Source organism: Cicer arietinum, chromosome 4 (genome assembly GCF_000331145.2).
Source record: "Cicer arietinum cultivar CDC Frontier isolate Library 1 chromosome 4, Cicar.CDCFrontier_v2.0, whole genome shotgun sequence".
Lineage (NCBI taxonomy): Eukaryota > Viridiplantae > Streptophyta > Magnoliopsida > Fabales > Fabaceae > Cicer > Cicer arietinum.
The window spans coordinates 17977006-17989667 of NC_021163.2; the positions used below are offsets into that span (position 1 = coordinate 17977006).

Here is a 12662-nt window from a genome sequence, read left to right on the forward strand (position 1 = left end):
ATATCTCTTAAGTAAAAGTTGGGTGCTAGTGTTACTATTTCTCTCTCTCTCTCTCATACACATGATTGAAATTGAAATAATGTCTTCTATATAAACACTTGTTCATAAACACTTAAAATCACTCGGTGTCAAATATTTAAATTTAAAAAAGAGACACTTCAAAAAACAGTACTAGCTCGATCAATTTGACGCAAAGTGGTGTAGCTATGACGACGGCAGCATCCATCACTGGGATGAAGGTTGAGTTTCTTGAATTTCCGCCGGTGGTCACATCTCCGGCAACCGCCAAGTCCTATTTCCTCGGTGGCGCAGGTTTTTTTATTGTGATAATAAATAAATACTTTTTTAAGTTTTTGTTTTTACGTGATTATTAATTAAATCAACCAAACGATGGAACTGAAGTAGGTACTGAATTTCACTAGTGAATCATTTGAAATAACTCAAATTTAAATTATGAGTGAAATAATATTTAACTAAATTATAAGAATTCATATTCCTTCGTATTTTTTGGTTGCTTTTACTTGATTACTATTTAATTTTTTCCTTTTTATAATTATAACTTGGATACTCATATCCAAACTCACAAAAGACATTTTAGATACAACTCTTATAATTAATTTGAACGCCTTTAATTTTTATACATATATTCAAAACTTCATTTTTTTTATTATATTTTTATTTTATTTTAAACATTTTATTCCTAATTAAAAGAATAAAATTCTAATAATTTAAAGTACAGTCGACTGATCTTTAATTAAATCAACACATCACATATATTAGATTACTATCTTTTTTTAATATTATTTTCTCTTTCTCTTTCAATCATATCAATAATTATAAATGATGAATTTTTATAAAATAGTTTGCATGCAAGTTGATTTTTTAATATTATTTTATTTCTCTCTTTCAATTACATCAACAAATATTTTGATGTTTAAATAATATCACTCTTTCGTTTGGTTATCATTGTAATATCGGTTTGGATTTTATCTCGAATTAATTTAAAAAAATCAAAGTATATACAAATTTAAATACTTTTTTTATTAGTATGTAATATTGTATTATGGACATGTTTTATACGAGATAACATCAAAGCCATGAATTGTATATACAAATAACATCACTTTTTTATTAGATAATTATTTTTATGAGTTTCTACTAGTTTCAAATGAAAAAGCGTCAATGTGTTTTTGTAAATGATTTTTTTTTAGTATGATAAAGAAATATAAATTAAGTAATTTAAAAAAAAATATCTAAATTTTTAGATGTGATCCTATTTTTTTTTAATATGTAACAAGCTGGTATATCACCTGATGCAGGGGAGAGAGGTTTGACTATTGAGGGTAACTTCATCAAGTTCACTGCCATTGGAGTCTATTTAGAAGACATAGCAGTGGCTTCACTTGCCACTAAATGGAAGGGTAAAACCTCTCAACAGTTGCTCCAGACCCTTGATTTCTACAGAGACATCATTTCAGGTAAAATAAATAATCTATTTTAGATGCAATTAATTTTTAAAATTTGATGTAAAATGTAATTTTTTGAAATGCATGCAAGGTGGTTGATTAATTGTTAATTATTAATTAGGCCCATTTGAAAAGTTAATTCGAGGGTCTAAGATTCGGGAACTGAGTGGTCCTGAGTACTCAAGGAAGGTAATGGAGAATTGTGTGGCACACTTGAAATCTATTGGAACTTATGGCGATGAAGAAGTTGAAGCTATGCAAAAATTTGCTGAAGCCTTCAAGAATGTGAATTTTCCACCTGGTGCCTCTGTTTTTTATAGGCAATCACCTGATGGAGTATTAGGGGTTAGTATTATGAATGAATTATGTTTGTTAAGTATTTGAATTAATGGAGTAATAATGTTAGAAAGAAACATTAATTGCAGCTTAGTTTCTCTAAAGATGCAAGTATCCCAGAAAAGGAGGATGCAGTTATTGAGAACAAGGCAGTTTCATCGGCAGTGTTGGAGACTATGATTGGTGAACATGCTGTTTCTCCTGATTTAAAGCGCTGTTTGGCTGCAAGATTACCTGCTTTGTTCGACCAGGGTACTTTTAGTATTGGAAATTGAGACCATTCACTTTCTTTTATGTGTACTCACGTTTGTTGTATCAAACCAAAAATCTCACTCTCTACTCTTGTATTTCTGTGATGAGTGATGTTAATCAGTATCTTTATCATCAATAAAAATAGTATTTTGTTGTATAAAATATGTTCTAATTCATTTCTTATCATTGTGATTAGTACAACTGCATTAGAGTTGTAAAAAATATAGAATTGTTAGTTTTTTTTTTTTTGGAGACTGTGTTGGTTCTTTAGTAAACACTTCAATACCTCGTAAAAATAATATTGAAATACATTTTTATTATTTAATTTTAACTTAATTTTTTTGTATATTGTTTTTTAAGTTTTTTATTTCGTAGTTTGGTTATGTTTCATTTCCAATGTTAGACTTTAAGTCTTAAAAGTACACGCACTAATCTCTTTTGGATTTTCATTTAAAAAATTTACTATGTTGACTATTCAAATATAATTAATCGTGATAAAATTTATATGTTTGTTGACATGTTTGTGTTGTATTTATTTTATATAAGATTAAATATCTACTTTTATAAAGTTAACATAATATTTATAGAAGTTTAAATAACTTTTTTGTCTTTTAACTTATTTTTGAGGTTAAGTTTATTCTTTAACTCTAAAATAGTTCAATTTAGTTTCTGGGATTTTGTTTGTTAACCTAGATTGATCTTTTCTAAGAGAACAAACTTAAACAACGTTAACTAATACCACTTATGTGACATATAATGTGTATTTGTCATTAAAGAGTTCATATAATCTATTTTCTTGAATTAATTCTTTTTCTCCAAAAATATTTACACTATATTTGGAATTGAAGAAAAAGAAAAAAGATAAAGAAACACACATATTTCAAAATCCTTTCTCTCACTTGGATTGTGGTTGACAATGAAAGAAAAGAAAAAAAAGGCATGGATCCCACAAATAATGCAATTGATAATTAGGTGTCCAATTAATGGCTAGCTTTTAAGACCAAAAGTAGAGATGGAATTAGAAAAAGTTTAATTGTCATGTGCTACTACTGGTGTAAAAAAATATTATATTATCAACACATCACAATCAATCATATACATAATTTCATAGATAGTTATGATAAAATTCAAATAATAATATAACAGTTGTAATTGTATCACTGTATATATTTGTATGTATTTTGTTTTAGTTAGGAAAGTTTAAGGTAGCAAAATCACGTGTAGTTGTAACTTTGTAAAGAGACAAACAATTGTTTTTGTCATTTGCACTTTTGTTCTCCTTTTGTTGTACACTTTGTTGTTTAGGTTTTAACTCTAGTTCCAAGTAAAGTAAAACTAGTTCAAGTAAAGTAAAATTACAATAATTTAGAATTTAATCGAAAAATAAATAAAATTTAATTAAAAATTATTACAACAGTATTTTGTTTTTAGAGATAATTAAAAATTATTACAACATAATTTATTTTATTTTATTTTATTTTATCATTGTATTTTGTTTTAGAGATGGTCGATGTTTGACTTTTCATTGTTCAGGTTTTTAAGGTAACGATTTTTTTTGTTTTTGACAAAATAATAAGAGCTAATAATGCCGCCATGGCCCACGAGTACTAAATCAATTGTGCAACTCATCACGTTTTGTGCACTATACATCCTCCCAATTTTCAGTCCGCCCCAAAATATTGACGTCTATAGTTATATTGGGAACTCTCATTTTCAATGTCAGATTCATTTAATACAATTTATTTTCTTTTTATTTCTATTTTCCATCATAATTTCATTCTTTTAAGGTGTACTTTTGAGTGTTTGAATGTTCAAAGATAATTTTTTAATATTGACTCATGTTTTTTAGATTTTGATTGCATGTAATTAAAAGTGTATAAAATATATTTTAATGGTTAAATTAAAATTGAACAATCAAGTAAATGTAAATTTATTATTTTTAAATCTAAAATTTAAATTTAAATCATTTATGTAAAAAAATATGTAACTGCATTTTTATATAATTTTGACCACGTGCAATGCATCATTGATCCATAGTTTTCATGCCAATGGCTCAACCGAAAGGTCATATCACATATATTTTATATCATCACACATATTTTATATTATTTGATAAAAATTATTTGGTGAATATTTTATAAAGTGTATATATCTTGAGATAAACAAAAGATTCGATATGTTAACGATATAATAAAAAAATAAAAATAAAAATAAAATAAAATGTTGAACGTGTGCTAAAAATTTGACACTCACATTTTGATATGTACATCCTACATGCATTTTTTTTATATTATAGGTTTAAATGTTTATATTCATGTAATGGTATCTTTTTTATATACAACAATCATATTTTATTTTATCATATGATATTATATATGGAGATAGTTTTGGATCTAAGAAAATAAAATAAACGTCATGATATGTGTCGTGATTGAATGTGTATATGTGTAAAAGAAATTGCATCATATTATATATCTAGTTGTTGAATCTCTTAAAATATTGTTTAAGATAGTATATCTTTAAGTAAACGTTGGGTACTAGTGTTACTATTTATCTCTCTCATGCACATGATTGAAATTGAAATGCCTTCTATATAAACACTTGTTCATAAACACTTAAAATCACTCAGTGTCAAATATTTAAATTTAAAAAAGAGACACTAGCTCGATCAATTTGACGCAAAGTGGTGTAGCTATGACGACGGCAGCATCCATCACTGGAGTGAAGGTTGAGTTTCTTGAATTTCCGCCGGTGGTCACATCTCCGGCAACCGCCAAGTCCTATTTCCTCGGTGGCGCAGGTTTTTTTTTTATTATGATAATAAATAAATACTTTTTAAATTTTTGTTTTCTTTAACGTGATTATTAATTAAATCAACTAAACTATTGATCTGAAGTAGGTAATAAACTGCACTAGTAAATAGTGTGAAATAACTCAAATTTAAATTATGACTGAAATAACTCAAATTCATATTTTCGTGTTTTTTCGTTACTTTCACTTTATTATTATTATTTAATATTTTTCTTTTTATAATTATAACTTGGATACTCATATCCAAACTCACAAAAGATATTTTTAGATACAACTCTTATAATTAATTTTAAACTTAATTGCAGTTTTGGTCCTCATATTTTAGTTGAATCGCAAAAGTAGTCATCTCATTTTGTTTCTCTCCAGTTTTGGTCTTTCAAACAGAATTTTGATCTAAAATTTAATGAAGTTTCATTTTTTTAAGTCATATCACACCATTTATGATTATAGATTTCAAGTAGTATTGCTGCACCATGAGATCTTGAGGCATGTTATGACTTAAATAAATGTAAAAAAAATGAAACTTCATCAAGTTTTGGAGACCAAAACTGGAGAGAAATAAAATGGAGAAACTACTTTTACGATTCAGCTATAAGAGGTGGGCTAAAACTGTAATTAAACCTTAATTTTAATACTTTTAATTTTTATACACATATTCAACATTTTATTTATTTTTTTCTTTATTGTGTTTTTATTTTATTTTAAACATATGATCCCTAATTAAAGAAATAAAATACTAGTAATCTACCGTCTGTTCGTCTTTAATTGAATTAATATATTACATATATCAAATTACTATTTCTATATTTTTCATCTTTTATAGTGTCAAATGAATACTTAGATGTCCAATTAACACTTTTATTTTAAGAAGTGTTATGGACATCAAAAGCAACTTCCAGCACCATATTTTAACTACATTTAAATAATTTGCATGCAATGTTGGTTTTTTTAATATTATTTCCTTTTTCTCTTTCAATCATATCAATAATTATAAATGATGTATTTTTATAAAATAATTTGCATGCAATATTAATTTTTTAATATTATTTTATTTCTCTCTTTCAATCACATCAACAAATGTTTTGACGATGAAATAATATCACTCTTTCGTTTGGTTATCCTTGTGATATCCGTTTGGATTTAATCTCGAATTAATTTTAAAAAATCAAAATATATACAAATTTAAATACTTATATATTAATATGTGATATTGTATTATAGACATGGTTTATCCGAGATAACATCAAAGCACTGAATTGTATATACAAATAACATCACTTCTTATCAGAGATTCGCTTGATTTTATATATAGATCCGTTTGTTTACATTTTTGAAGCGATAATTATTTTTATGAGTTTCCACTGGTTTCAAATGAAAAAGCGTTGATGTATTTTTTTATAGATTATTTTTTTTAGTATGATAAACAAATATAAATTAAGTATCTTTTTCTAAAAAAAATTATAAATTTTTAGATGTGATCTTATTCTTTTTAATATGTAACAAGCTGGTATTGGAGCATTTAAAGTAAAAATTTAGAGAAACATGATTGGTATTGTTTGTAGGAGTGAGAGGGTTACATATTGATGGAGAGTTTGTGAAGTTCACGGGATTGGGAGTTTATTTGGAAGACAAAGCAGTGTTATCACTAGCTGCTAACTGGAAAGACAAAACTCCAGCTCAGCTTTTGGAATCTCTTGATTTCTATAGAGATATTGTCAAAGGTAACAACATAGTATAATGTTTTTGGCTTATTCGAAAAAACAATGTATAGTACTATAATCAAAGTTTTATTTTAATTAAGTATCAACTTGAGGATTTTAATTTTAAAGTCTCCACATGACTAATATAATATAAATAAATTTTGTCTGGAACTATTGGTCACATTTAGTGTAACCACATGCAGTACCATTTGAATATAGTTTTTTTGGCGAGTTATAGTTTTTTCGGAATAAAATAAGAACAAAATAATTTTTTTTTGAGAATGAAATATTTTAATTTATCTCTTAAAATAATATTTTTTAATTTAACTTTTTATATTTTTAATAACCAAAATTATTAATTGTGAAGGGTAATGTAGGTATGAACTTAATTTTTCATCAAAATTATATAAATTAAATGTGACCAGCCACTTTTTTTAGTGTACATATTTTCATTAATTGAATTAATTTTTGTTAATAATTTATTATGGATGAAGTAGATGCAGTAGTTACTTGTAAATTATATGAATAGATGCTCACTTGTAAATTATAGGTCCCTTTGAGAAATTTATTCGAGGGACAAAGGTGAGAAAATTGGAAGGTCCTGAATATGTAAGAAAGGTATCAGAAAATTGTATTGCTCATATGAAAGCTCAAGGGACATATGGTGATGCTGAAGAAAAAGCCATTCAAGAATTTAGAGAAGCTTACAAGGATCAAACTTTTCCACCAGGCGCTACTGTTTTCTACAGACAATCACCAAATGGAACATTAGGGGTTAGTATATATAATTAATCTCACCAATTGCATGCATCTAAAATTTAAAATAATTTAGTTCCATATATTTATTTACTTTTTAAGTAATTAAAATTTATATTTATATATTTATAAAACATAATTCAACCGATAAATATTCGAAATTGTTAAGCTGAATACCACGTATAAATATATTAAATAGTCACTAACATTTATCATATTTGTATTGTTAGTGTATAATATTTTGTCAAATTCATACCATTATCCCTTGTGAAATTGGCGTTTAAATCTTTAATTATTTTTATACGTTTCTATGAAGACATTTGAACATATATTTTTTTGTACAAATTAATCACAGCTTAGTTTCTCGAAAGATGAGACAATACCCGAACATGAGTATGCGGTTTTTAACAACAAGCCACTTTCAGAGGCAGTTTTGGAGACCATGATTGGCGAAATTCCTGTTTCACCTGCTTTGAAAGAGAGTTTGGCTACAAGACTTTATGAGTTTATGAAGAATGACAATTTCACCATTGGAAATTGAAAATTGAAAGGAGTTGTTTATGATCTTTAAGGCAAGGTGATCTTGGATGCAAGATATAATAAACAATTCATCCAAGCAACATCTATAGATCATAGGTTTAAATTTAATCCCACTTTCTTTTTTAATTTAATGTCGCTTACTTTTTAAACTTGGTCTGTTTGTCCATCATTTATGAAATAAAAAAGTCTAGATTCAACAAAAAATTTATATTAAGATTATCATATACCAAATGCAATAAGCAAGCAAGCATAAAATTAAGAAAAGCAATGACTTAAAAGTTGACTTGATGAGCAATCACAAAAAAATAGACCCAAGTTCCAACCACCCACTTTGTCACTTGCAAAACTAAAGGTAAAACTGAATTTTGTATCTTATATATAATTGAATGTATATCTTCATTTAAATTTTTTTTTCCTTAAAGGTACTAAAATATCTTTAAGTATATAGTAAAAATTAAAATAAATTTGGAATTTTTTTCTCTCTGAAACTCTGTTCTTGAAAATTTCAGGAACAAAAATTTTTATTTTTGAAATTTTTGAGAGTTAGTCTCATTCGAAAATTTGAAAATTCGGTAGTTGTTCTCAATCAAAAATTTTATTTTTGAAACTTTTGGTATTGAAAAATAATTATCGGAAATTTTATTTTGGTTTCGATATTGAAAAATATTTACCAAAAATTTAATTTCTTTTTTGAAATTTCTGGTACAATATTTTTAATTTTTTTTACATTTTTTCATTCAATTATTTTTTTCCAGTGAGGAATAGAGGAGCGAAAAACATTAAGCAACATTCTCAAGTTCGACCTTTTACACAATCTAATAGGAGAGTTGCCGTTGAAAAAAGAACACAGAGTAATTTATTGAATGTGAAGTTGATACATTAAACTAATAATGCATCTCTTAATTCCTCTCTTTTCGGTCTCTATATCATAGTGAGTAATGATAATAGTTACTCTAATTTGCCGGCCAACCTCTCTTTTCCATGATATGACAGCTTCTCGTGATTTAAAAATTTGATCTGTTGTTAATGTTTTAGTTAAAACTATACATAATGATGTTTTTTTCATCTCTATTTCAAAAAGTAAAAATAAAAATCTGAAAACAAAATTACGTATAAAATTTTAAAATTTCGGTAGAATAAAAGTAACTAATGAAAATTTTGCAGTGCATCAAAAATTTTGTTGGCGAAATTTCTAATAGATAATTTATACTACCGGAAATTATGTGTTTTAAAATTACCGATAGTGTTAATTTGTGTACCGAATTTTTGGGAGATATAATTTAACTATCGAAAATTTTGGTGAGTTTTTTTTTTTTTTTTTTTACCTTTGATTGAATGAAAATGAAAACGACAAAATTAAATTTTTTATATTTTGATGGGATATAAGTTTAATTGTGGAGTACAAAATGCAATTTTCAGTTAGGAGAATTGGGAACCATAGCTGCTGATGCTTTTGGGCCAGCAAGGCATATAGAGGCTAGGGCCATAGTTGATAGAGTGGCAAACTCAAAGGAAAGAGAGAAACGTTTCCCACCCAAAACCCACTTCTAGAAGAAAAATAGTTTTTTCCCTTTCAAATATTCAAAGGGTGTTTCTTCTTTCACCCCTAATATTATCAAATAAAAAAAGATATATATTTAGATTAATCAATTCAGACATACATCTACATTAATCAATTCAGACAAAATTTTAAAGTTTTTTTTTTTTTATTAAGACTTAGGGTGATAAAAGAAACTTTTATGTCCAAATGTGTACTTCCACAATTATGTTAGTTTTTTTTGGAAACGTGGGTTGGGTAAGGTTTCTTGATAAATGAGGGATTCCAAGCCCATGACTTAGTCCAGATAAATTAGGATTGGTTGAAAAATCTATTGGATTATCTTCTCATATCATTACTCTTAAATAATCCAAAGATCACGGACAATATTGATGTACTCAATGAGACTTTCTTTGTATAAAGTAGAGATTGCTTAAGTAGATTCCATTATTTGTCTACCAGTGAATTGATATCTATAGTGTAATTTACAATTTTGCTTGAGAACTGAGTTCTATTAAGTTTTTGATTAAATTATTTTGTTAAATGTGCAGATTGTTGTTTTAGCCTGTTTCCATGATAAACTTATCTTCTCTCTTCACAAAAATGCAACTTCTAACGTCAATAACCAAACCTTATCTCATTAAGTAAGGTCAACTACATGAATTAAACGACATTATAGTCTTCTATTATATAACATGTCTTGATTCAACTCATTAATCTCTAGGTACTTCTTAATAGTTTTTATAGGTCTTCCCCTATCTCTAACAATTAGACTATCCTCTATTTGATCTACTCTCCTCACTACATAATCCACAATTGCCTACTCCACATGTTCAAACAACCGAAGTCAAGTTTCAATTATCTTTTCTATTATAGGTGTTACCCCATCTATCTATCTAATATTCTCATCTCTAATTTTATCTGCCTTTCCACACATCCAACGGAGCATTTACACTCTTTTAACATGGAATAAAAAATGAAAAATCGCAAATAAATTCATGGAAATGAAATAATTATCAAAGATTGACTTAAACATAAAATTGTTGCATTTCCCAACTCAGTTTTGCTAAAATAATACCATTACAACTTGAAACAAACGCACTCTTAATTAATACACTGAATAGTCGCCAAGAGGTAATTTGAAAGTGGACCTAAGATAAAATTTCCGCTTGGTCTTTATTGTAGAACAGAACTTTCATCTTCATTTTGGTGATATACTAGTATCAGAACCCTCTTTGAATAACTCAGATAATCTAGAGGCCAAACTCTGTTTTGCTGCAGGGGAGACGCCATGTGCACCTATCATTGACTCAAGCACAGCCTCTGAAAGTAGTTTATTCTCTATAACTGCAGACTCAACCTCTGGAATGGATCCATCTTTAGAGAAACTTATCTATTTGCAATTGAAAAACAAAACAGAGTTATAACTAAGAATTTGAAATTATAAAAAGTCTTAACCCGACCAACTGATTAGTACTTTTTAAAAAGAGCATACCTATTCAATGTATTCAAAATCGACCCAACCGGTTTAACTAGATGAACCGAGAACTAGTTAGTTAATCAATTGATTTGATCTTGGTTGTGCTATAGTATGATTGAACTGGGTTGAACCGCAGTCCAACCATGGTTGCTTTCACTAATTTTTATTTTGTGTTTATTTTATTTACTTTCTTATCTTTTGCCTTTAATGCACTTATGGTCCTTAATTTTAAATGGAAGAAGATTTTAATCCATTCATTCCTAAAAAATGAGATTTTATGACATTTAATAACCAATTTGTGATTATTTTTTATGACATGTCATCCTTACTAATGATGTGAAATTACATTTAATAATGCGTCATTGTTAATTTGGACAAGGATCAATGAAACTGAAGAAAAAAAAATTGTAGCATAGTTTCTAAAACACCGGTCCTAGTTCAAATTAACAATGTCATATCATCAAATGTAATTCTAAGTTATTAATAAAAATGACATGTCATGTAGAATAAATCTAAATTAGATTGTGATGAAAAATATTGAAACTTCAAGATTAGGGGATTAAAATTCCGAATTTAGAAATTTGTGGACTAAAATGATATTTCAATTAAAATAGAGAAATCGAAAGTGCATTTAAATTTAATCATTTTATTTATTCATCGTCTAGTTCAACTTGAACCATGACTCACAGATCTTATTGGTTCGAATTTTTGGCCATTTAAAAAAATATTATAACTAATTGAAAAAAAATAAAGAATGATGCAGAACATGTGAATGTGATGCAGGGAAAAAAATAAAGAGTCTAACCGTTAATGATCCTGCTCCCTTAGGTGATACAGTGAAAAGGATAGAAGAGCCCGATGGGAATGTTTGATCTTTGAAAACAGAAAGAAATTTCTCTATTGCTTTGGCTTCTTCATCAGTATAAATCCCAAGAGACTTCCAAATAGCTACACAATTTTCTGACACTTTCTCTGAGTATTGTTGCCCAGTCAATGGCAAGATCATTGTCACTTGCATAAATTTCTCAAATGGACCTACAATTAACACTTTCTTAGTTTCCTAACATTTAAATTAATGATTGAGTGAAAAGGTGAATAAATGTTATATGAGATAAAACTAATTAATAAATCTAAGTAAGTAGTATGAATATCTAATTATAATAATAAAAAGAAAAAGATGAGATGAGGGAAGTACCTGTAACAATATCCCTGAAGAAGGGGACGGTTTCCGTTAGTTCAGTAGCAGACTTACCCTTCCATTTATCGGCGAGGAAGGGAATAGATGTATACTGCAAATAAATGGCAATAGCGGTGAATTTAACGAATTTGTCATGGATTTGAAGACCCCTGACTCCAGCGCCGCCGAGGAATAAGGTGTCGCAGGATCCAGGAGGCTTAACGGTGGGAGGGAATACGATGTTCTCGATCTCCAAAGCGGTTACGGGAAGCGACGCCATTGCTCTCTAGATTTGGAGAATACAATTACAATAATATATAGTTAGAACTTAGAATCAGGAATGGTAGGTAGGTGATTATATACACGTACACCACAACTTCACCTTTCAAATCAAATCCCTACCTACCTCAAGGTCAACTAATCACAAATCAATTAAACTAAATACTATCAAATTACTGTTATAATTTATTCTATTATTGATCACAGAAAGTAATTGCCCTGTTTCATAGTTAAAACTGAAGTATTAAATTGCAACTTAATCAAAAACTGCAATAATAACTAAGGGAACAACATACATTAACGGAAACGTCAATGTAATTATACAACA

At 27.7% G+C, this 12662-nt stretch overlaps 3 protein-coding genes across 3 annotated transcripts; 2 read left to right on the top strand and 1 right to left on the bottom strand.

Annotated features, from left to right (window-relative positions):
* Nucleotides 1-2216, top strand: LOC101500746 (chalcone--flavanone isomerase 2). Its single transcript, XM_004497269.4, has 4 exons — nucleotides 1-312; nucleotides 1320-1478; nucleotides 1588-1811; nucleotides 1892-2216. The coding sequence occupies exons 1-4, from the start codon at nucleotides 207-209 to the stop codon at nucleotides 2075-2077; spliced, it is 675 nt and encodes a 224-aa protein (XP_004497326.1). The 5' UTR covers nucleotides 1-206; the 3' UTR covers nucleotides 2078-2216.
* A 2399-nt stretch (nucleotides 2217-4615) lies between these two features.
* LOC101501059 (chalcone--flavanone isomerase 1B-2-like) lies at nucleotides 4616-8092 on the top strand. The gene is made up of 4 exons (XM_004497270.4): nucleotides 4616-4854; nucleotides 6428-6586; nucleotides 7116-7339; nucleotides 7677-8092. The coding sequence occupies exons 1-4, from the start codon at nucleotides 4749-4751 to the stop codon at nucleotides 7860-7862; spliced, it is 675 nt and encodes a 224-aa protein (XP_004497327.1). The 5' UTR covers nucleotides 4616-4748; the 3' UTR covers nucleotides 7863-8092.
* A 2301-nt stretch (nucleotides 8093-10393) lies between these two features.
* On the bottom strand, nucleotides 10394-12459 carry LOC101501370 (chalcone--flavanone isomerase 2). The gene is made up of 3 exons (XM_004497271.3): nucleotides 12074-12459; nucleotides 11684-11913; nucleotides 10394-10791 (listed from the first exon to the last, which is right to left on the bottom strand). Exons 1-3 carry the CDS (start codon nucleotides 12333-12335, stop codon nucleotides 10600-10602), a joined length of 684 nt encoding a protein of 227 aa, XP_004497328.1. The 5' UTR covers nucleotides 12336-12459; the 3' UTR covers nucleotides 10394-10599.
* Between the last annotated feature and the right edge of the window lie 203 nt (nucleotides 12460-12662).